The 26,033-nt window shown below is 40.9% G+C and overlaps 1 protein-coding gene across 1 annotated transcript in view; it reads left to right on the forward strand.

The window, feature by feature from the left end:
• TPH2 (tryptophan hydroxylase 2) overlaps positions 1–26,033 on the forward strand; it is a 90,939-nt gene that overhangs the window by 8,716 nt on the left and 56,190 nt on the right. Inside the window, 2 exon segments of the mRNA NM_001039946.1 lie at positions 2,946–3,013; positions 22,701–22,897. Coding sequence (NP_001035035.1) covers positions 2,946–3,013; positions 22,701–22,897 — 265 coding nt within the window.

Genomic DNA, 26,033 nt, shown 5'->3' on the forward strand with positions numbered 1-26,033 from the left:
GGTTTAGATTTGCATTTCTCTGAAGGCCAGTGATGACGAGCATTTTTTCATGTGTCTGTTGGCTGTATGCATGTCTTCTTTTGAGAAATGTCTGTTCATATCCTTTGCCCACTTTTTGATGGGGTTGTTTGTTTTTTTCTTGTAAATTTGTTTGAGTTCTTTGTAGGTTCTGGATATTAGCCCTTTGTCAGATGAGTAGATTGCAAAAATTTTTTCCCGAGATCATTTTAAAATCAGACAATGATTCTGTAGGGCCTGGGATTCTGTATTTCTGGTGATCTCCCAGATAAGGCTTGCACCAGAGAGCCTGGGGACCACATTTTGAGGAGCCAGCATCTAGACTGGGAAGGTCTTTTGAAGTGGGGTTCAAGGTTCACTCATAAAGTGTTTGTTAAAAATACAATATCTTGATGCTCATCTGAAGCCTACTGAGTCAGAACTTTCAGGGATGGCCCAGGGATCTGCATTTAAAAGTATCTGCAGGAGACCTTGATGAGATCTAAAGTTTCAGAACTAATGTCTTAATTAATGTTCTAGCTCAGTGATTCTCATCCTTAGCTTTCCACTCAAATCACGTGTGGAGAATTAAAAAGTACTGATGCCAGGGCCTCTGGGAATGTGGCCAGGTTTGATGTTTTATTTAAAGCTCCCAGGTGATTCTAATATTCCGTGAAGGTTGACCTATTTGGGATAGCTACTTGAGTGTCAACAGAAATTTAGCTGAGCACTTTGGAGTTCAGGCTGGGTCTTCAATTTCCTTTGATTTAAATTGAGAGAGGGAGGGTGGGTACTCTCTGGATGCTAGGGTTGCCAGATTGAGCAAATAAGTATCTGGGATGCCCAGTTAAATTTGAGTTTCAGATAAGGAAGGAATAGTTTTAGGGTATAAGTATGTCCCATGCAATACTTGGAACATATTTATACTAAAAAGATTATTTGTTGTGTATCTGAAATTCAAATTTAACTGAGTGCCCTGTATTTTATCCAGTAACCCTATCCCTGGCTTCAGTTCAGAATGGATGGCCAAGGAATGCTGTTTCTCTGTCACTACTAGTGCAGCTAGCATCCCTGTTTTACTTTGCCAGTACATGGTTCAATCCAGGAAGTTTTGGATCGCCCACAACATTTGCGTAATCACTGCCACACTAAGCTAATGAGGCATGATGAGTAAATCACTCTCTTGCGTCCTTGGAAAAGGTGCAGGTGTTTGCAGAAGAGAGGCAGTTGAGATTCTTCAGGAGGCCCAGCAGATTATGATGCCGTTACCATGGTGTCCAGTCTGGCAGGAACCGGGGAACAGATGCTATGCTTTTCACAGGACGCTTTTCCTTCTGTCATGGCCTGTTTTCTTTTTGAATAATAAAGGTGCTTAGAATTCTTTGGTTTTACCATCTCAAGTAGTTTTACTAGTGAGTGTTGAAACAAGTACTTTCTAGCATGACTGCATCTACCCTATACAGCAGGAGACCTTTTTTAAAGGGCACAGATCTATTTGTGAATGTGGTAACTATTTATTTTATTATTATTATTATTATTATTTTTGCCAAATACCCAAAATTCAAGGATAGTGGTAACTATTTTGTAAAAATTTTTATATAGACATTTTAGGACTTCACAAGACTGTCTATGAACCCCAGTTTAAAAACTCCCAATTCACAGTAAAAGAAAGTGCTAGTTTCTTGGACAGAGGATACTTCATTTCTACATGGTGTAAAGGTGGTCTCAGGTCATCTTCTCTCTCCTCCTCTTAGTAACTCTCTTGTCATTCCTGAAAGAAAGGTTGATGACAATGGAAGTTCTTCATTTCTGTCCAGCAGATAACCCTGTGAAGATTTCTAGCCTCGAGGCCAGTTTTCTTCAGCCAGGCAAGCGAGGGACAATTTGCTAATGAGTTTGAGGCTCCTCTTGGGCAGCCCATCTTGCAGAACTGTCTTAGGTTCAGCAGAGGTAGTCTAGGCCTTTGTGGGCCTCACCCTGTTCTTTCACTCTCCAATAGCATGATCCCAGTGGCTTGTCTCCTTGCCTGGCCTCCATTCTTAGGAAGCCATTGCTTTCTGGTTATCCTTCCAGGTTGCAGGGCTGTAGAGGTAGGAGTCAAATTGCAACAATTCCTTCTGAGCTTCCAACAGCTGGAAGAAACAATCCTGGAAAGAATTGATTGTCTGAAAGTGCTTAAAGGAAAGGAAAATGGAAAGTCTGTTGACAAGAGGAGAGATTTTTGAGTAAACCAAGAAGTCCTCTCTGAAGGATTTCACTTGACTGAAAAATGACAGACATAATGTTTAATTTCCCAAGTGGATGATGATGGATAAAAATCTTGAAGTTGGCTAAGACTAACTAGAATTGTAAGAAGTCAGAGTGGAATGGTGCTAGGCTGCTATTCTGTGCATGAATTCCCTAAAATCGATTTTGCATTATGTGGCCGTAGTCATAAAATAAAGCAAAACCTCTTTAATTCATACTGATTTGGGAATGTGTTGATTATTCTAAATGATAGGATTTATAATAAATGTCACATTTATTAGTTATTTATACAAAGCAATTAAAATTAGGTGAAGTTACTGAATAATCATGTTAAAGGGATCTGCTTTAAGGAATAGGATAGGATTAATTTGTGATTAAGATCAATTACATGCAAATGATGTTTGAAAACCTAAAGGTGTTGTTCACAATATCAACTTGCTCAACTAAGTCATTCTGCTTACTTAGTGGAAAGGTAAACTTTAGCCTGAATTGCCACACATCCTAAATTAGCACAGCCCCAATTTAATGAGGTTTTACTGTAAGCACAATTTGTTTCTGTCTGTGTCATCAAGATGGCCATCCTAGGATAAGATTTACATATGAATTGAACACTGAATAAACACCACAGTGATTTTCTTTTAGGTCTTCTGCAGCTAATTTTCAGCACTTTGTTAAATAACTTAATCTCTTTTGTGTTTAAGGGATTTAAGGACAATGTCTATCGACAGAGAAGAAAGTATTTTGTGGATGTGGCCATGGGTTATAAATAGTAAGTACCTGTATAACTCTTTCTTGTCACTGGCTAGTTAGGAAAAACACATGCTGTGTTAAACAAACCTGTCATCTCTTCACTTTAACTTTTGCAGAAGGCAGGCGTGAACCATTTTAAACACTCACCAACTCTGTAGGCTCTAAATGCCAACATTGATGTTTGACATCTGGGTATAATTGTAAAATAATGAGACCTGCGGGCCACATGCCAAGAGCTACATTTACACCATTGTGTTCCCAGCTCCACCAAGACAAAGACCATTTCTGTGCACTCTGCAGGTCTCAGAAACTGTGTTTTCATTTTAATTTTACTTTAGCCTTGACTTTTCAGTAACTCTCTTCAATCTCCTGCTTCCCCAATGAAAGTAGAGGATTCAGCAAGAATGGTGAAAGGGCTCATTTAAGGAGCCGTAATAGAAAAGACATGTGTTTGCTTTACATGGAGAGGAAAATTTCCTGTAAACTGCAGGGGTTATGGATGGAAGAGGAGGACCTCACTTTTCGGGGTGAGGACTGTGCATAGTACATGATGCTATGTGGTAGTGACAGGATGTGTTTGCGATGTTGTATGTTGACTGTAGGCCACGTTTAGAAAAATGCAGTGGTGGTTAGGCCTGTGTTTGTTCTACTCACGCTAGTATAACTCATAGATCATCACAAGGCTCTCTTTCCTCTGTCTGGTATGTGATCAGCTACAGGAAACTTGTCATCAGAACAAAATGTAAATCCATACCTCGTAAGGGAAAGATTCGTCCTACCCCAATTGAGAGTAGGTGTGAAACTTACTGTCCTGAGAGGCAAATTTGTCATTGGTGAAAGTTTAGGACATTATGTACATTATAGAGGGTCTCAGTATGGGCTTTTTTTATAAAAAGGAATTTGACACACAGGTGCTTAAGACAGATGAGAAGATTCTTCATCCCACCTCTCATTGGGCATCCCTAGCTTCCTTTGATGCTTAGGTGCTCTTCCCTTCATCCTCCCAAGTCCCAGGCATCCTTCCTCTTTTCTCTACCACATTTAGGAAAACCATATTCTTGAAAACCAGGACCACATGGCACATGCCCTTTCACATATGCCTATTCTCATCTCCTCTGTTCTAAGCACCTTCCTTGCCCTCTCTACTGTGACTTTCCATATCTTGCAATATCAGCATGCACTTGCCCTAGCCCAAGCCCAACCTCAGGCTCCCTTCTTACCCTCAGTACCACCACCCCTCTAGCCCCATCTCCCAGTGTTTCCTGATTAAATTGCCAAGAGAGGACTCGGACCAGCTGAGCTCACGTTTTCACCTCAGGCCCTGATAATGGTTGTGAGCCTTATGATTGGCTCCCCCTGGTCCACAGGCTTCTTCTGTGGAATCAGGTCATGACTGTATAGGTGGATCCTTAGAGGGGGTATGGGCAGGGCAGTTTCTTTGTAGCATGACCTGCCAGAACATGGTAGAAGCTCAATGCCTGGCAGAGCCTTTTCCCTTAGATAAAGTAGATTGCTTTGTCACTCAGTCTGCCTCCTGAGTAGCTGGGACTATGGGTGTGTGCAACCATGCCCAGCTAATTTTTTAAATTTACTTTTTGTATTTTTGACAGGGTTTTGCTGTGTTGCCCTGACTGTTCTCAAACTCCTGGGCTCAAGTGATCCTCCTGCCTGGGCCTCCCAAACTATTGGGATTATAGGTGTGAGCCACTGTGCTTGGCCAGAAATTGTATTTTATATGTGGATGCTATATGTTTCATATATGTGTGTGTGTATGTGTGTGTGTGTATAAAATGACATGATTTCGGCTGGATGCGGTGGCTCACGCCTGTAATCCCAGCATTTTGGGAGGCTGAGGCAGGCAGATCACCTGAGGTCAGGAGTTCCAGACCAGCCTGACCAACAGGGAGAAAACCTGTCTCTACTGAAAATACAAAATTAACCAGGCGTGGTGGCAATTGCCTGTAATCCCAGCTACTCGGGAGGCTGAGGCAGGAGAATCGCTTGAACCTGGGAGGCGGAGGTTGCAGTGAGCCAAGACTAAGAGACTAGCTCAAGTGTTACTTATTTCTTCTTGATAGAATTCAAAAGCTAAACAAAGGCAAGCTGATGTTGTGGTGATACAAGTAGAATATATGAGTCAACTAGTTTCATGGAACTTTGATAATGAGGAGTCATTTGGTTTTAAAGAAAATATATTTATATGGAGAGGACAGAAAATGAGCATATAGTCAAAATGATGGAAAGCGAGGTTCTCAAAGGTTAACAAGATTTTGCATTTGCCACCTTTGCATAGCTAAAGAGTAAAATGAAGGTGTGATATCTGTAGGGAAAAAAATAGAAAATGGAGAAATTGATGGACATTTATATAATAGAGGGCTGGATGGAGCTGGGGCATTCCAGGATCTGGACCCAGTTTAGAGGGTTGGGGAGTGCTAAGGTTCAAGGGGCTTGACTCTTGGTAACTGAATGTTCAGGAGGCCAAGAGAGCCAGGAAATGGCCAATTCATCATTTTATAGTGAGAAACAACCCTCAAAGGACTCACAAAACCATCCTTATAGTCATGATAGCAGAGGAGGCCGGACTATAACCTTAGGCTACTTGGTGGATGCAGAGTCAAAGCAAAGGATATTTACCTAACAGAGTTTAGAATCCAGGGCATTATAGCCCTCTCCCCTGGATGGTGCTGAGACCAAACTGACTAGACAGGATAACAGCAGGCTTAAAAACTGGGGCATTGGACTCCGACAGTCTCAGCTTGTATGCACTCCACTGCTCCGAGCTGGGTGTGCAACCGCATTGTGCCATGGCTGTTTCATCTGGGAAGTGTGCCCAACAATAGGACCCATTTCACAGGGTTGTAGTAAGGACTAAAACAGAGAATGCATGTGCTGTACCTCACACAGAACCCAACACATGACCAATGATTGTAAATGTCACTTACATTATTAACACATCTCCCCCAACCTTTTCCACAGGCTGTCTTCCATTTCCAGTGGACCTACTGTTTTCTTCTTTAGGGATGTTAATACCATTGTTTATGTGCCATTTTATCAAATAATGTAGCTCAAAACATTCTTGGAAGAAACTGTTTAGTTTCCCATTGAAGGGCTGTTGCATATACAGAAGCATTTTGTGTTGATCTACATTCCTCTTTACAGAGAGATTTCATAAAAAGCAGTCATATTCCTCCCCACTCCCTTTTTTTTTTCTGCACATGGGAAGCTGCCAAAATACTAATAACAGATTGCCAGTACTTCTTGTGAGTGGATGGACCAAGGAAGGTGCCTACCAAAGGTAGTTAAATCAGGAAAGCACGAACCCAGGACTTGTGGGAAGTAGAGCCAAGGATCATTCCTTAATGCCCTGTGTGCCGTCATTGCTAAGGTTTCTCTGAGTGTGAGTTTGAGGATGGATAAGAGAGAGACAGTCCTGTGTGTCACTTGTGGGCTCATGTGCCTGCTGTGGTGCTGGCGGGGGTGGGGCACAGACACTGACAAATTCCACGTGGGCCTTCGCAGTTGTGTCCAGGCTGCCGTGTAGCAGGTAAGGTTTCCCTTCAGTTTACAGGAGACAGGGATGCAGTTTCTAATTGAAATAGGTCTTTTTCTAGTGCTGATGGTTTTCTGAGTACATGAAGGAGAATGATGTGAATACCATAATCACTTCAAATAATCTCATTTAAGTGTGCAACAACCTGATTTTCCAAACTGACGTTTAGAACCACTTTGTCCAAGGAATGGATCATTTGAGGTTGGGGTCGTTTTGAAAAATCCGGCATAGGCGGTCCTCACAAATATAGTTTGGTGATAAAATTAGGGACCATGCTGATGGAGAGAACAATTTGATTCCCTTCCCTGCTGATCATTAGTTAAGACTTTCTGGACAATGAGAAGAAGTCAAACATGTGGTCAGAAATGCAGAGAAAGATGGAGTATGGATATTTTGGGGTTGTAATAGGGGTTGGCAGGATGTAGTTTGAGGTGTCTAAAGGTAAGGAGAAGGGAAAGAAATGAAATACAGAATAATATATATTGAAACCACAGCCAAGAAGCCCTCTGGGGGATTCGTGTTGAATACTATATTTTCTGTGATATTCTTGAAAGGATAAAGCAGGGGGGAAGAATAAACACAAGCAGAGAAAAATGAAAAAATTCCACTCTATGATGAAAAAACAGCAGGCTCAAAGTCTGTATTACCATGAGCCCGAAAGAGGAGAGGGAGCGGGAAAGCGCCGGCATGCTGAGAACTGTCAATAGATGCCACTCAGGCGAGCTTCTGATTGACAGTGCTGCCGAGAAACATGATTGATTACCCAGAGGCCCACAGCCGCCTGCAGACATGAGTGTGGGAAGGCCTAATTGCCTCACCAATAATAGCACAGGAAACATTCATTAGTGCAAATACCATTCTTCATAGAAGATCTGAGAATGAACACCCTGGATCGAGAGGACACTGTTTCTGAAATCATCTGTGAGAGAATGTCTAACACACAGATCACGCCTCTCCTCCCCCGCCCAAATAAAATAAATTCTAGTATAAACAGGAAAAAAGTACTCCATGATTAGATAATGTGATGTGCATATAGACTTGCAGTTCAGAGGAAATGGAAGTGCGTGGGGGGCAGATGGCATGTGAAGGAAGAGGAAATTGTGACTGCGATGTTGTAGCTGTTAGGTGTGTCTGAAACTGTCCAGTTTTCTGTCTTTGGTGCCTTCATATTTGAACCTTAGCATTAACTTTGCTGCATTTCTGTGGACTTCACAATTACTATATTGTTGGGGGAAAAATCAATGATACATTTTTTCAGTTGACTGGAATTAAACACATTTTTCTTTTGGGGGCTGTTACAATGATTATTCCTCAACGATATACATGCATATTTAATTTAATTATATTTTTCGTGGGGATGGTGGTAGTTATTTCAATCCATCTTATTCTTTTGGAAAGAGGCCCTGAGCTCTAGCTTTAATTATGCCACTCTTGTTTGCTTAAATTGATTTTGAATATTATTGTGATTGTGTTTTATTATGAATGTACTTACTCCTGGTTGAAAGTAAGGTAGCACATGAACCTCATGTTCTTCTCACGGGGCTGCTTCCTCTTTGATTTATGTATTTTTATCCATGGAATCTGAAATGTAAATAGACAACTACAACTGTCAATAGGTAAGGTAAACAAGAGAGTTTCAGCATGTCAGAATTTCCAACTCTAACCTAGAGCCGGAAAATTCCTTAATTTGCCAAGAAAACTCATTTGATTTCGAATTCAGGGATTCAAATCATCCCTTAACATTGCTCAGCCTCAGTTTTTCTCCTCTGTAAAGTGGAGATTAAAATATCTCTTCTGCCTCTCCTGGGAGTTTGTTTAAAGGATTAAGTGAAGTAAGTGGGGCATTGCTATACAATGTACTTTATTATCCTTATTAAAACAAGAATCAAACACTCTAGACCAAAGGCATGGGGTTTACTCAGACCGCTGACAACATAAAGGCATTGGCTGTATTTCCTATTTTTCTTTAGATCCGAGAGGCAGCGTGTGAAGTTGTTAAGTGTCAGAAGTTGGAGCTGCACTGCCTGGGGTGAATCCCAGCTTTACCATTTACTAACTGAGTGACCTGGGCAAATTGTTTAAATCTTCTGTACCTCAGTTTCCTTATCTGTAAAATGGGGATAACTCTAGTACTACTTTATAGGATTGTTATGTGGATTACATGAGCGAATATAGTAACAAAACTTAGAACACTATACATGCTATATAAATATTTGATAATATTGTTATTTTCTCACTTCAAATGATCTCTTCTTTTTGTCTGTCCTTATGCTCCAAATCATTTTATTACCCTTTGGTTGCCAGCCATCTCCACTCCCCTTGGCCAAGGCTTTTGTGCAATCCTGACTTCTGTCTGATTTTTACACTATATTAGTTATTGCTACATAGAAAATAATCCCCAAATTTAGTACCTTAGAACAACAAACATTTATTATCTCACATAATTTCTGAGTGTCAAGAATTTGTGAACAGCCTAGCTGGAGGGTTCTAGATTAGGGAACTCTAATGTAGAACCCTAATCATAAAGCAAACTGTTGACCAGGGAAGCAATCATCCAAAGGCTTGACTGGGGCCGGAGGACCTGCTTCCAATATGGTTACTCACAGGGCTGTTTGCAGGAGGCCTCAGTTTTTAGCAACATGGCCTCTCTACCAGGCAGCCTGAATATCTTCAAGATATTGTAGCTGGCTTCTCCCAAATCACGTGATAAGAGAGAGAGCAAGGCAAAATCTATAATGCCTTTTATAACCTAGCATTGGAAGTGACACACCATCACTCTTGCTGTATCTGTTAATTTCATAGATCAACTGTGCCACATTGTGGGAAGGGAGACATTAAGAAACTTACTAAAGGTTACACAGCTGATCGTGCCACTTGCATAAAACACCAGGTATAGATGCTTCAAATTCCTTGGAAATAGAGCAGTAAATTGAAGAGTAGAACTGAAGCAAATATTTGTAGTTCTAGGGTCATTTTCTGGATGGCCAGAATAGTTTCTGAGTAAGGTCACTTTTAGAGGTTTCAAGAATGCCGCTGGTAGAATCTAAATGTCCGCCCAAAATTCCACACCCTTTTCTTTTTTGTTTTCTGAACAACAACAAAAAAAGTGGCTTTAGCAACTTCCACTTGACACAGGTGGTTTCATACACAAGCTGGAAATAACAGTGACAGAACTAAGTGACTTGCCATTTGTAAAAGTTATTCTCCTTACAGAATTCTCAGCATATTTGAAATGCACAATCCTTGTAAGTATTCAATATACTTAGAACTTTATGGACTCAGAACTCAAACCAACCCTGTGACACTGCAAAACCATGCTGTTTCTCGCAGGTTGTTGGGGACATCTGCCAGGGTCTGGCATGGCAGTAGCATGTTTCCATTCCATGTGCTGATTTTTCCCTCTCTCCCAGGCCCCATGCTCTTCTCCTCCTACCCAAAGCCTGACCCTCGTGAGACATAGAATGAATGGAAATAAACACAGCTGGGCTGGGGCTTGAAAATTAATTGCCAGGAATGTGTCACTCTGGTTTTTACTAGCTGCTAGCCTATTTATTTCTTGATTTTTTTTTGATTTATAAAATTGCACCCTTTGTGATTCATTTGCTCTGAGTGTAAGTACACAGCTAAACAGAGACCCTAAAACAAAACAGCTCCAAAAGAGAACTAGCATATTTGAAAAGTGCAATCACCAGCTCAGCAGGCACCTTCAATTTGGGTGAGCTTGTGAATATTCTACTCAGCTCCATCAGAGAGACAGAGAATTTTCTCCTTTTACATGCAGTGGTGGTGATGCTAACCTTCTCTTCTCATCAAAGCACAGAAGGGCATTTTCTTTTTTTACCCCTCCTCTTCCTGCTTATACCGCCAAGTACTACATGATGTCAAAACAAAGCCCTTTGGGACTGAGATTTGGTAACATACAGTGCATTTTAAGATATTTGAGTAGATACGTAAATATGGAATGGATGTGCCTTGGAATGAACATATTGGATTTCCAAGCCAGTATCTCACTTCTTAGGAGGTCTTCTCAGTTTCCTCTTTCACTAGATGACTCAGCCATAGGTCTGCAAAGAAAAAGAAAGAGATGGATGATCAGAGACCAATAAGAGTAGACTGCAGACTTGGAGTAGAGCTGTTTTGCTGCCCTGCCTCTCGCGCCCTAGTGCTCAGTACTGAGCGTACTGGGGTTTCTTCCGCTTGCAGGGAGCTGTGACAGTTTAGCTTTGTGTCTGAGCTAGGGGATTACTGCTGCTGAGTTTTTCCTAAGAGGCATTTGCAATTATTGCAACTTGCAGAAAAATAACTGGGGTGGCTCTACCTCTCCACCTTTCCAGAAATTTCAGTTGACCTTAGCATTTCTCATTTCATGAGAGAAGAGGCATGATTTATGGATCCTGCTTGGTTTCAGAATGTAGCTTAAAGGAATACATTACTAACAGGAGTTGTGAGTGCCACATTACCTATTTTTAGATAGGCGAATCTTAATTGGAAACATAACAAGTAGAAGGTAGAGGAAGAATGGAAGGGAAGGTTATGCTTTCTTAACAGGGAAAAAACTTAACTGGGGGGTTGCAAGTTTTTCTTATTAATGATGTTTTCCTCATCAATTTCATTGACAGATAGTCACCTTGATGAATTGTAGGCTCTACTGTGATGTGAAACCAAGCTTTAATTTTTTTCCTTTCTCCGCCCTTTTGAGAAGAGGCACCTTAGAAGGCAAATATGTTTTCTCCCTGACTGAGCTAATTTTATCCCATTCCATTATCTTCCATTGATTTGCTTTCCCAGGTTTTGAATGAAACTGAGATATATGTGGCTGTTTGGGTACTTTGTGACTCCTGCATAAACACCAGTTGTTGATGCTTTAATTTCTCTGAAATGAAGCGGTAAATTGAAAAGTAGAACAAAACCAAATATTTGTAGTATTGGGGTCATTTCCCAGATGAGTAGGATAGTTTCTGAGGAAGGTCATATTAGGGACTTTTAGAGTGCTTCTCTTGTAGAATTCAAATATCTTTCTCTGCCCAAGATGCCACGTCTTTTCTTTTTTAAAAAAATCTGCTTAGCAACTTCCATTTGACATAGGTGGTATCACACACAGGTCGAAAACAAGACCAATCGAATTAAGTGACTTGGGTTTTTATAAAGTTATCCTTCTCTTTACAGAAGTCTTAGCAGATTTGAAATGCACAGTTCTTATAAGGATTTAAAAGACTTCAGGCTTTATGGGATAATCATTTTCATGCCAAATGTTTCTCTCTACCTGAAGCGCAGCTCAATGGCTGAAAGGAAGGGAGCCTGAGAGTTGCAAAGAAAGACAAAAGGGAAAATTGATTTGGAAAAGGTTTCTCCTTTTTGCTTTTTGGGCTTGGTGGGTTTTTTAGATGTGTGTGAATGCCTCAGTAGGATGCTGTCTGATTATAGTGTGGCTCCCACAGCTGTGGAAAACATTAACACAGTATGGTCCTGTATCACTTACTGACAAGGACAACAGTTGCACCAAATTCTAATGTGTTTCACAGGGAAAGAGGTATGAGTATTTTTACTTTAAAATGATTTTCATGAACATGAAGGATTTGAATTACTTCTACAGGTCCTGCTTGAGAGGTGAATGGTTTACATGGAACAGTGCTGTTTTGTCATCTCCAGACCTGTTCCCAACCCTGCAGGGAAGTGATGAAATTTCATTCATTTTTATACACCTGGAGGAAGAGAATCAACCATATTGAGTACCTATTAGGCACTAGGCACCGGCCAGGATGTTTTACAGATGACCTCTCATTTGATCCTCACGATGTGAGAAGCCTTACTTCCCTGTTTTGAATGAGGAAACGGAGGCCAAACCTTGATGCTGGATCCATATTGGGTACTCAGTACATTGTACTGATATGTATTGGTCAAGAGTGGGGTCTCTAGAGCTAGCCTTCCTACCTCTGAGTCCGCACTATTCTACTTACTAGCTGTTTGATCTTGGACAGATTATTACATTTGTAAGCCTCAGTTTCTTCAACAGTTAAGTGAGGAGATGAATAGTCATTTAGTGACTCTGTAAGATAAGCATTATATGACATAATCCCTGTAATGAACTATTATAGTGTTGTTATTGTTACAGTGAAATGGGTGGGTGAATAAATGAATGCCATTATTAATTTGCACAGGGCCATGAGCTGTAGGATAATCATGCTTCTTCATCTATCACTCTGAAAAAGATCAGGGCCTAGTAGTTAACTGTGTTCTGTCCCTTTCAAACAAGGTGCAAGATGTATCTGATTAAATCTGTGGCTCTTAGAGACTCTACCTCTGTGACTCTTCATTCTAGTGGCCCGAGACTGTTAGCTGCTATTGGCGACTGGGAATTTTAGCTCTTTTCTGTATCAAGTTCTTTGAGCTCAAGCTCCTTGTGTATGTTGAGCATGCACATATTGATGGATGTTAGATACATTGTTGTTGCTGTTGATATTTAATTTCATGATAGTTTTTGCAGATGAAAATCACTTCTCTAGAATATGAAGAGGGCTTTCTGCCAGGTGAGAAAATGGTGGGAAGCCCTATCCTGTGGTGCACAGGACAAATAAAAACAAATAATTTCTAGGAGTTAAATCTTTGTTCTCCCTGAGGCTCCCTAGGTGCAGTAGTTTATTTTCATTATGTCTCTTGTAAAGGCAGCACCAATATTAACAATGTGAACAAAGCAAACTAACGTTTTTGTTTGCTCCCATCTGAAAGTTCCTTAGGGCCCATAGACTCATTTACGAAAATTCATGTGCGCAAAACTCATTTGCAAAAGCAAATAAAATATGTGATCGCAAATGCTCTTTACCTGACTGGCCTAGGGGACTAACTGAAAATGCGTTTATGCCTTTATATTTACTCTATGGCATGGCTTAGCAGTCATGGGGCTCCTAACCTCCTCTACAGAAGAGTCCCCGTCAAGCCACGTATGTCAGCTGACTTGACTGTGTTTTGAAATTTAGGCATACTTTAGATGGTTGTTAAGTTGCTGTACTGATTTGTGAGTTTTTGTTTGTAAAAAAATATTATTAAATCATTGTGCTCTGTAGCCTTGAAAATGCTTTTGAAGTTCATTCATTACAATGTCCAGCCAAGGAAACATCTCTGTATTTGGTTGAGTTTGGACTTTTCTCTCCCTTTGGGTTTACATATGCTGCTTTCTTTCCTGGTGAAAATTTTGGTTACAAGTATGACTGAGTGATGATGTCTAGACAAGGGTCAGGAAAACTGAATGGAGAAAATTAGCAAAAAGGAACCCTTGCATGTAAATTGTACATAGGAATAATTGGAAGTTACCAGAAAGTTTGTTAAAATCCTGAATCTTTGCTTTTTGCATAGTAATTGAAATATATGAGGCAAGACAAATACATATCTGCCAGACTCTAATGTATAACTACTTTTTCCCCAACATTTAAATTTGTGTTTTGCTTTAGGCTGATTGATTGATTTTCTCACTCAACAAATATTATTTTTTTGTTTTGTTTTGTTTTGAGATAGAGTCTCTGTCATCCAGGCTAAGCTGCAGTGGCATGATCTCAGCTCACTGCAACTTCTGCCTCCTGGGTTCAAGCGATTCTCCTGCCTCAGCCTCTCTGGTAACTGGAATTACAGGCACACGCCACCACGCCCAGTTAATTTTTGTATTTTTAGTAGAGACAGGGTTTCACCATGTTGGCCAGGCTGGTCTTGAACCCCTGACCTCAAGTGATCCACCTGCCTTGGCCTCCCAGAGTGTCGGGATTACAGATGTGAACCACCGTGCCTGGCCTGAACAGCTCTGCATTCCAGGCTCCACCCTGGGTAGCAGGGATACAAAAATGAACAAAGCAACAAAAATCTCTGCCTTCAAAAAGTGTGTATCCTAATAGGGAGACACATTTAGCAGAATAATATTTTGAATATTTTACTTTTTGCTTTTTTGCCTCTGGGCATTACTGATAATATTTTATCATAAATTTATTGAGTGTCCTTTATGGTCTGAATTCTGAAGTCTAATTTATCAAATGCAGGATTCCCAGACTTTTCTTACGAATTCTTGGAAGTCAGTAAATAAAAATTACATTTGTTTTCTGGTTAACCCTTAATTAGAATTCATCATTAACTCCATTTAGTGTGTGTGTGTGTGTATATATAATATATATGATTATTTTATATATTATACATATCATATATATAACCATATATATTATATATATACTAATACTATGTATTAGTGTATGTGTATATATATGTACTGCCCAAGAGACCACATGTTTTCTTTTTTAAAGTATCTGCTTAGTGGCCAGGTACGATGGCTCACACCTGTAATCCCAGCTCTTTGGGAAGCTGAGGTGGTGGATCACGAGGTCAGGAGTTCAAGACCAGCCTGGCCGATATGGTGAAACCCTGTCTCTACTAAAAATACAAAAATTAGCCAGGAATGGTGGCATGCGCCTATAGTGTCAGCTACTCAGGAAGCTGAGGCAGAGGAATTGCTTGAACCTGAGAGGCAGAAGTTGCAGTGAGCCGAGATAGTGCCACTGGGTGACAGGATGAGACTCTGTCTCAAAAAAAAAAAAAAAAAAAAAAAGAAAAGAAAAGAAAAGAAAAGAAAAAAAATCTGCTTAGCAACTTGCATTTGACACAGGTGGTACCACACACAGGTTGAAAACAAGACCACTCGAATTAAGTGACTTGGGTTTTTAAAAAATTATTCTTCTCTTTACAGAAATCTCAGCATATTTGAAATGCTGAGAATTCTTGTTGAAACCCACCAAGCCCAAAAAGCAAAAAGGAGAAACCATTTCAGAGAAATTAAAGCATCAACAACTGGTGTTTATGCAGGAGTCACAAAATACCCAAACAACCACATATATCTTAGTTTCATTCAAAACCTGGGAAAGCAAATCAATGGAAGATAATGGAATGGGATTTTATATATATATGTGTGTGTATATATACACACATACATACTGGCAATATTCTGGGCATATATATACACATATATATTAGTATATATGCTTATTATATATTATATATTAGTATATATAGTATTCTGGCAATATTCAGAATATGTGTGTGTGTGTGTGTGTGTGTGTATGTATATATATGTAGTTGTTTTGCTTTGAGACAGAGTCTCTGTCGTCCAGGCTGAGTTGCAGCGGCGTGATCTTAGCTCACTACAACCTCCACCTCCTGGGTTCAAGCGATTCTCCTGCCTCAGCCTCTCTAGTAGCTGGAATTACAGGCACACGCCACCATGCCCAGTTAATTTTAGTATTTTTAGTATTTTTGTATTTTTAGTTGATGCAGAATATGTATATATATTCTGGCAATATTTTTCCAGTCTCAGAGGCATAAGCAATCTTCTTGAATACTCATTCAGTATTTGGCTGTACTCTGTAGACACCTGGATGCAGGTGATACTATTTCGTGAAGGTGGTACCAACTAATGTAGTACTAGGCAACACTATGGTCACTGGCTAAAAGTGAGAGTCATCAATTACTGATTGAAATTTCTACACACCTGGTGTGACATCTCAGTTGTGAGACATGCAACAAATGCTTGATAACAATTAATTATAAATTTTGTGATGATGAATTCTTTTTTTTTTTTTTTTACTTTTAGTTTAGGTTTAGGGGTACATGTTTGTTATATAGGTAAACACGTGTCATGGGGTTTTGTTGTACATATTATTTCATCACCCAGGTGTGAAGCCTAGTACTCAATAGTTTCCTTTTCTGCTCCTAGCCCTCCTCTCACCCACCACCCTCAGGAGACCCCAGTGTCTGTGGTTTCCTGCTTTGTGTTCATAAGTTCTTATCATTTAGCTCCCACTTACAAGTGAGAACATGCAGTATCTTTCTTCAAAGGCTCTGTCTAAATCTTTTTTTTTTTTTTAAAGGATTCTGTGGTTTTATTGATTCAACACCATAAATTACATTTTAGAAATTAAGGTATAGTTTACACACAGTAAAATTACATATATATTTTATTATACTTTAAGTTCTGGGATACACGTGCAGAACGTGCTGAGGAGCGCTAATTGCTAATGAGTTCCAAAGTTGATGCATTTAATCTCTTCTTATTTGTTTTCTGCAACCCTCAGGTAGAAATGTCAATCAAGACAGAAACACCAAAGGTGGGGAAAGAAAGAAAAGATGAGAGAAACAGTCTATTCCAGGCAGATAAACATCTCTTGAATAAGTGAGGCATTTCCTGCCCTAAGGAACATGTAATGAAATAAAATAGTAAATGAGTTCATTCTTAACTGTTTCTATCAGATTTTCCCATTCCCTTACTCAATTCTCTGTTATCTTCTGCTCTGTTTGGTCCTTGCCACTGAGAAAATCCGGCTCTTTTCAAATAACACAATTGGTGCTGTGTTTCAGACAGTCTTGCCATCCTGATGTAAATACTATCAATTGCAGCCTGTCACATCTTCCTCAAGTGAATAAGTGAATTGCTTCCTCACACTGAAGTTCCTCTAAAGATAACACAAGCTGAGAAACTGCATCTCATATTAGGAATTCTAGCAGCAAGGATTCTAGGAGGCAGCCAGGATATAACATCACAATCGAGTATTTTCCAATTCTCCTAATTTAAAAAAATGTGTAAGAAACATAGCTTGCTGTTGGACCTGATGGAGGAGAAGGAGAAGATCAAACAACAGTTAAATAGAATGAAAGCATTGTTGCTTATTCATCTGGCTGTAGAACTTCCACAATTTCAGTTTCAGTGGGGTATATGTCCCTGGATTTCTAAGTGTTTGTTAAACAACTTTGGTCTAACAAGCTCCGGACTCACACAGAATAACTACATCTATACCTGCCCTCAACTAGATTTGTCTATGCATTTTCCACTCCCTCTTCTCTGTAGGCACAAAGCTGGTTTTTCAGAATCACCTCCCTGTCTCTAGGAAGAGTGGAGTTTAACCATACAGGGAGACAGATGCCTCCCACAGCCTTCAATATTTTCAAAGAAAGTTCTTAGTCATCTCTGAGTAACATAATCCACCAGGGAGTTTTCCCTGTTTTCAAGTTGACATCCCCATGGTGACCATTTTAGCTTCTTTCTAGTACTGTTGTCTCTGAACGCTGGTTCCGTATCAATGCTCATACAATCTTAGTTTGCCTTTCTTTGATAAGAGGGCAGAATCTACAGTGAATGGAGACTACTGAAAGTCCCATTTGTTTTTCTCCAGTAAATTAAGAACCTGTAAATTATAATTTTGGTGGTTGTTGAGAATACTGTAATCCCAACTAACTCCATAAAAATGCAGGAGACTCTCTAGATATCCAATTATAATATTTACATATAATTAGTCTGTTGAGGAGTATCATCTTGTAGCAACACAAAATGGTTTTATTTTTCCCACTCTTTACTTTCAACTGTATTGGGTTGAATTCTATTTTCCTGCTGGGAAGCAAGTTCCTTAGCAACATCTAATTTCCTGTCATTTTCAATTATCAGTAATGTCTCGCTTGGGTATTTAAGACCTGGTCTTGTTCATTTAAAACATATTAATCTCAAACTTGATTCAAAGTATATCCTCCCTCTCCTGCAGTTATTTGGAGTGAATGTGTGGATGTGCATGTGTTTTTTTGGGATTCTCTGGTTCTGAGACACTTTGCCTTCCCTTCTCTAGGACCTATTTCTTCTAGAGTTGGGGGCTGCGAGGAGGGAGGGAGGAGGCTGAGGCCCTTTTACATGCTTGCTGGAATGTCAGTGTGAGTAGGTCTCAGGCCACACTCACCCTGGTTCTGACAAATCCTTTTTGATAGAGTGTTCTCTGCTGAAATGGTGTTATTCATAGTTTTCTTGGGTGAGACCATTCCCCCACCTCCACAGCTGCAGAAGTGTGCTCTGCCTCCCCTGGCCTTGTCAGTGACATACTATAGCTGAGGCAGCCCTCAGAGCTTCTTCATGATGGTGATGGGACCACTGTGGTGTCTTCTGCCTCCTGAGAACTGAGCAGAACTGGATGGTGTGGGACTTTACCGTCTTTCTCGCAGGCACACCGCATTGGGTCTCACATGAATGTCTAGATTTTGCTGGGCATTAGACTTAATGTTCACATGAACCTTAGATTTCAGAGAACATATGTTTAGGCTCCCCATGGTACACCATCCTCCCAGGCCTCCAGACACTCTCCCAGGGACTGTCAGTCCCCTGCTCTGCAGTGGTGGCAGCACCTGGGGGCCTGGATCCTGCTGCCCAGTAAGGGTCCAGTTGGGAAAGAAAGTGCCCTACTCCACTTCTCACAGGTGCGCTCTCAGGGAGCAGCCTGCTGTCTTGACTTTGAGAGGAGGAAAGAAAGTGCCCTTTCCCTCAAACACGGACCTCTTCACAATGCTGAGCATTTCTGATTCCCTAGTACACTGGTGGATGAGGTCTGGTGAGAGTGTGGCACAGGTGAGTACAGGAGGAGTTTGTTGGTGGTAGGACAATTTGAGCTGCCTCTCACCAAGCCCTGTAAGGAGATGGTTGACTTCAGCTGCTGGGGAATTTCTGTAGGATGTGGAGTCCTTACGTAACTTTAGTTTTCGACCAGAGCAGAGTTGTAGGATGCTGGAATATGACTTCTGTTATATACACATTACAACATGTGCCCACAGAAAGATGCATGATGACACATAAGTATATATTGAAGGCCCTGAAAAGACCAGGGTACCCCTCTCTTACATGATTTACAAAAAACCCACTAACCCATAACAAATTCACAGAAATACAACACATTCTCATTTTCCCCATGACCATGATTTTTTTCCCAAATGTCAAATTTCTTTTTTTCTTTTTTTTTTTTTTTTGAGACGGAGTCTCGCTCTGTCGCCCAGGCTGGAGTGCAGTGGCCGGATCTCAGCTCACTGCAAGCTCCGCCTCCCGGGTTCACGCCATTCTCCTGCCTCAGCCTCCCGAGTAGCTGGGACTACAGGCGCCTGCCACCTCGCCCGGCTAAGTTTTTGTATTTTTAGTAGAGACGGGGTTTCACTGTGTTAGCCAGGATGGGCTCGATCTCCTGACCTCGTGATCCGCCCGTCTCGGCCTCCCAAAGTGCTGGGATTACAGGCTTGAGCCACCTCGCCAGGCCATCAAATGTCAAATTTCAAAGTCCTAAAAAAATGTGGGTGCCCTGCATTCCTGGTGCCCCAAACACATGTTTATTTTGTTGAGGAGCCAGAAAAAACCTCACAGTCTTACTGAGAAGTTTAAATAAGTGAATAAAGATGAAAGTACTCTTTGTGATCCACAAATATATCCTAGTATCATGATGACATATGATTGTATATGAAATTTTCTACATAGGAATATATACACCAAAAACTTTATTTTAGTTTGGTATGTGAAAAATAAGTTGGGATGTAAAAAAAATCAATTTTACTCCATCAGTCTGGAGTACAATTTTTCATTTAATTTGTGTATACTAATCCATTAAGATTACAGCCAGTCTTCAGCTAGACTGACTACATTTTAAGCCTGAATCCATGATTTTAGACAAGCAGCTTAATTTCTCTGAGCCTCACTTTCCTCATCCATAAAATGGAGATAATAACAGTATCTACCTCATGGAATTGTGAGAATCAAATGGGTTAATTCATATAAAAATACTTAACCTTAAACATATGCCTGGCACATAGTAAGCTCTCAAATATCAGCATTACTGTATGCTTATATTAACTACACAGAAAAATGGAAAATTTCTTATTTTTTTCTGTATTTTGGATATTTTCAATAGAAATGAAGTAGATAAAACTAGTATTTACTTTGTGATCAAATTGATTTTTAAATATTTACCTTAAAGAATTACCTGGGGTGTGGGGTTAGAGTGGTACGAGAAATCTGTTGATATGAGCAGAGGCAGACTTACTTCTTACTTGGGTTTAGGGTAGCAGCAGTACATTGCACCAACTTTTAACTCAAAGAGCAGGACAAGTTATCCAGGACAGACAGACAGAACAGTTGACAACACACACGACCACTCATATTTCCAAGACTGTGAGGCTGGAAGTTCATTATTAAGTAACAGACCTATGTAACTCTTTCTTCCTATCCTAATTTACATGTGATCTCTTTCTGCCTCTTGAATATTCAGCTCCCCTCTGAAATGCTGCATGTTTGCAGATTGATACTGAAGGGGAAAGTTTGACCTAACGATTCTTCTCAAATGGCTTTTTGTTATTTCCTTTATTGTCCCAGCCTCATTGCTTTCCTACCTTCTGATCATACACAGCCCTTTTTAGGTTTACTGGCTTACCCAACTCAAATAGAGTTAGTTGAATTTTCTGGAACCAGAGGCAGACCATTTATTACTTATTTCCTTCCATCTTTTCTATTTTTGTCTTTTCATTTCAAGCTTTCATTCTACATTCGTCACAGGTGCGAGGTCTTAGAAGCCTTGATCTTCCCAGAAAATATTTGCCAGGTTGTAATTTTTTATTTGTTATCAACAGCCAAATTTAACCAAGGCTAATCTTGTTCTAATTTGGTTTGTGGAAGACCTAGTCTTGGTATTTAGAGAAAGTAAATGTGAATTTCTGTTTTTTTCTTCAGTATGTGTTATTCACTCATCCCTCATGTACTGCAATTAATTTTTTTTAAACAAAAATAATTTGGGGGCAGGAGAAACTCCATTTGGATCCGAACTTTAAACAGAAAGTATTTTGCCGAGAACACTGAAGTAGGTAGAGGGCTGGGGAGGAGGAAGGCAGCTAGGGATCTGTTTGATAGCCTATTCCTGTTATCATCCTCTGTCTCATTTTTCTCTACCTCGGGGTGCTCCTGAACCATTTCAGCTCATTGAAGATGCCCCCCTCACTGCAGCAACCCTGAGTGACAGTTGCTGTCTGTGCAGGGGTTCCTGTGGTGACCGCCTGCTATAGGCTGGATTTGTAGATTGCAGGGGCACAAATCCTAGTTTTATGTGTATATGTTTGGGCTTCCATATGTTGTACGTGTATATTTGCTAATTGCGGAGGCAGAATTTCTGATGCATGGCCGGGGTGGGAAGTGAGGGCGTGCTGCAGGTGGCTGTTGAGTATGTCAAGAGAGGGTTTCTCAAATCCTAATTGAGTTTCAGAATAGGTGTCTTAATCAGAGGCCAAATTCAGATTCAAGTCCCTCAAGCAATAGCTTACAAAAGCACACGTTTGTATTCTCTTCATCCCTGGTTGCATCACAAGGTATGTTCCTTGTCTGTGGCTGCTGGCTGCCATTATATTAGAGCACCAGTTTCTCCTGACTTTCTTTTTATCAGAACCTGCAGGTCCTACCTGGCCAAAAAGTGTCAGCTCAAGTTGTGCCTCCTCCAGGAAGCTCTCTGTGACCACTTCAGTCCAGCACAATGTCTCAATATTCTAAACCAGTCATCAGCACACTACAGTTTATGGGCCAAATAAAGAAAAGTTTTGTTAAAATACACCTACATCCATTTGTTATTGTGTATGGTTGCTTTTGAGACATAGTGGCAGAATCGAACAGTTGTGACAGAGACTATGTGACCCACAAGCCTAAAATATTTACTTTTTGGCTCTTTATAGAAAAAGTTTGCTGACCTCATTCTAAATTGAGGGGCTTAATGTATGTATCCTTCAGCATGACCTGCAGTGAATGCTCCTTATTTTTTGGTTTGCAAAACTTTCATTTTTAAATTCAGCATAGTCTTTCAGTATCTCCCAGACATTTTGGACATTGAACAAATAATCTCAAAATTACACACTTGAAGATTGGGGTGAGTCTGGGCAAGGGACAGAGAGAACCCATAAAGCAATTTTATTTTTAAGAGACAAAACATTTATTTGTTACTGTTGTCAGGTGTTTGCAGAAAATGCTCTCAGAGAATAGTTTTGTACCTAAACCAGTTCCTTCCAACCCAGAACTATTACTTGTTACTGACCTCAGTTTAAGAATATAAATCTTACCACATTTTTCTAAGGATGTGTGAAGATATAACTTGATTAAAAAATAATTTATATGGAAATTCAAATACACATGCACAATGTTAGAAGGTTAGCATTTGCTTTAAAAAATAATGCTTAATGGGATCCTTTCAGACGCTCACGTGCTCCACTTTGTCAGGGTCTGACTTGCAATAGGTATTGAGGTGAGAAAATACTTAACTCAGTGATTCAAAGCTAGATTCATTTCGTTTTCTTCTCTCCTGCCCAGTGGTCAGCCCATTCCCAGGGTGGAGTATACTGAAGAAGAAACTAAAACTTGGGGCGTTGTATTCCGGGAGCTCTCCAAACTCTATCCCACTCATGCTTGCCGAGAGTATTTGAAAAACTTCCCTCTGCTGACTAAATACTGTGGCTACAGAGAGGACAACGTGCCTCAACTCGAAGATGTCTCCATGTTTCTGAAAGGTAAGATTTCACACAGGCTGTCTCTTATTAGTCAATATCCTCAATTGCCTTCCAAGGACACAGGTTGTAGCAATGGCTCTTTTTCCAAAAGAGGAAAAATAGTGATTTAAAAAAATAGTTGGCTTTGAGCCAACAATTAGCTGTGACCACCTGTGGGAAGCAGAGCAGGGACTCAGCTGCTTTTGCAGCTCTGGGGCTTGCTGAAGCCTCTTTGTGGCTGGCTGCTGTAAATGTTAAGGCCCAAAGGATATTTACAAGTTCAGCTCTGAGCTTTTTCTGATCCAGGAGCTGATATGCTGGGCTATATGAATATGAAATGACCTCCAAAGGTGCCTTTTTTTTTGCATTGTTAAAAATTATGTGCTGAATGATGAAATCTTATGGATAATGTTGAATATTAGTGACTTTCCTCTGGGGGAAATCAGGCAACTGTCAGAGGCGTTTGGACCAGAGCAACTCCATCTTGAATACGGGCTGGGTAAAATAAGGCTGAGACCCCCTGGGCTGCATTCTCAGGAGGTTAAGGCATTCTAAGTCACAGGGTGAGACAGGAGGTCAGCACAAGATACAGGTCATAAAGACCTTGCTGATAAAACAGGTTGCAGTCAAGAAGCCAGCCAAAACCCACCTAAACCAAGATGACGATGAGAGAGACCTCTGGTCATTCTCACTACTCGTTAAACACTAATCACAAGGCATTGGCGTGCTAAAAGACACTCCCGCCAGTGCCATGACAGTATACAGATGCCATGGCAATGTTGAGAAATTATCCTAGATAGCCTAAAAAGGGGAGGAACCCTCCGTTCTGGGAATTGCCCACCTCTTTCCTGGAAAACTCATGAATAATCCACTCCTTGTTTAGCATATAATCAAGAAATAACCATAAAAATGGGCAACCAGTGATCCATTCCACAGCTCTGCCTATGGAGTAGTCGTTCTTTTATTCCTTTACTTTCTTAATAAACTTGCTTTCACTTTACTCTTTTCTTTACTCAATTCTTTGCGTGAGATCCAAGAATCTTCCCTTGGGGTCTGGAATGGGACTCCTTTCTGGTAACAAAACTAGTCAATCAATTAACCAATTGATCAATACTTTATGTTATAATTTGTGTGTCAGGGATTGTACTTGTTGCGGATGTTACACTAGTGAACCCAGTGAGTCATACAGTGACATCATTTCACACTCTCGTGGATCCCTTCACTGACAACACCTCCTTGGAACAACAGCTAGGAAATAGGCTTGTGAGGGGTTGGGGGAAGAGGCAAAGTTTCATGGTGGTCCCGCTTCCTCCTCTGTTTTTCCTTGTGCTTAAGTCCTTGGATTCTCTGCCCTTTTCTCTCTCTTCTTTCAAGTGCTGTAGTTCCAAAAGCAAAAACTTCATTGCCTGCTCTCTTTCCTGGAACTTGCTTTCTTGCTTGTCTTCCCAGTTTCTATCAGTACTGTTTTCTCTGCACTCTTCAGGCTTGCCTATAAGGACTCCTCTGAATTCCTACCCACCTGATCCCCCAATCCCATACTCAGTCCTTCTTTGTGTTAGTGTCCAATTATAGCTGTAACACATTACCACAAACTTTGTGACTTAAAACAACACAAGTTATCTCACAGTTCGGGAGCTCAGAAGTCTAAAATCAGAGTGTTGACAGGGCTCATTCCTTCTGGTGGCTTCCGTGCCCTGGCCTTTCCCAGCTTCTAGAGTCCTCCTGCACTCCTTGGCTCGTGGATTCACCTTTCCATCACTCCAACCTCTTGCTTCCATTGTCACATCTCCTTCTCTGACTCTGACCCTCCTGCCTCCCTCTTATAAGGACTCTTATAATTATATGGGCCCCACTCAAATAATCTAGGACAGCCTCTCCATCTCAAGATCCTTAAGTTAATAACATCTGCAAAGTCTCTTTTGCCATGTAAGGTCACATACTCACAGATTCAGGGGATTAAGATGTAGGCATCCTTCGGGGGCCATTATTTAGCCTACCACAATCTCCCCCTGTTGCCACTTATGGCTTCATGACATGTGGTAAATCTGTCCTTTTCTTTCCATTCTACTGCTACCACCCAAATTGAGGTCCTCATCATTTTATAACCTTGATGCCTATATTTTCTTCCCTTAACTCTCCACTGCCCATAAACATTACTTTCCAAAACATTACTTTTTTTCTGACATCTCTGCTCAGAAACTATCATTGGCGGCCGGGCGCGGTGGCTCAAGTTTGTAATCCCAGCACTTTGGGAGGCCGAGATGGGCGGATCACGAGGTCAGGAGATCGAGACCATCCTGGCTAACACGGTGAAACCCCACCTCTACTAAAAAAATACAAAAATCTAGCCGGGCGAGGTGGCGGGTGCCTGTAGTTCCAGCTACTCGGGAGCCTGAGGCAGGAGAATGGCGGGAACCCGGGAGGTGGAGCTTGCAGTGAGCTGAGATGGCGCCACTGCACTCCAGCCTGGGCGACAGAGCGAGACTCTGTCTCAAAAAAAAAAAAAAAAAAAAAAAAAGAAACTATCATTGGCTCCCTCTTGTTTTCACTGGGACTGGCAAACTTGTTTTGTAAAAGGCCAGATGGTAAATATTTTAGGCTTTTTGGGCCAAGAGGCAAAATCAAGGCTATTACATAGGTACTTTTATAGCCATTTAAATGTGTCTGTTAAAAAATATAAAAACTGGCTGGGTGTGGTGGCTCACGCCTGTAATCCCAGCACTTTGGGAGGCCAAGGCCGGTGGATCACTTGAGGTCAGGAGTTCGAGACCAGCCTGGCCAACATGGCGAAACCCTGTCTCTACTGAAAATACAAAAATTTTTGTATTTTCTGTAGTCGCAGCTACTGGGTCTGCAGGACGCCTGCAGTCCCAGCTAGTTGTGGGGCTGAGGCACGAGAATCGCTTGAACTTGGGAGGCAGAAGTTGTAGTGAGCCGAGATCGTGCCACTGCACTCCAGTCTGGGTGATAGAGTGAGACTCTGTCTCAAAACTAACAAACAAAACTATTCTCACTTACGGGGTGTGCAAAAACAGGCAGTGGGCTGGATTTGGCCTGCATGTGATAGTTTACTGATCTCTGTTTTACACGCTCAAGTTTGAACAGCTCAGCCTCGATCCGAGGCCCTGACCCAGGTTTCCAAGTTAGTTTCCTGCTG

This window comes from Macaca mulatta, chromosome 11 (assembly GCF_049350105.2).
Source record: "Macaca mulatta isolate MMU2019108-1 chromosome 11, T2T-MMU8v2.0, whole genome shotgun sequence".
Taxonomy (NCBI): Eukaryota; Metazoa; Chordata; class Mammalia; order Primates; family Cercopithecidae; genus Macaca; species Macaca mulatta.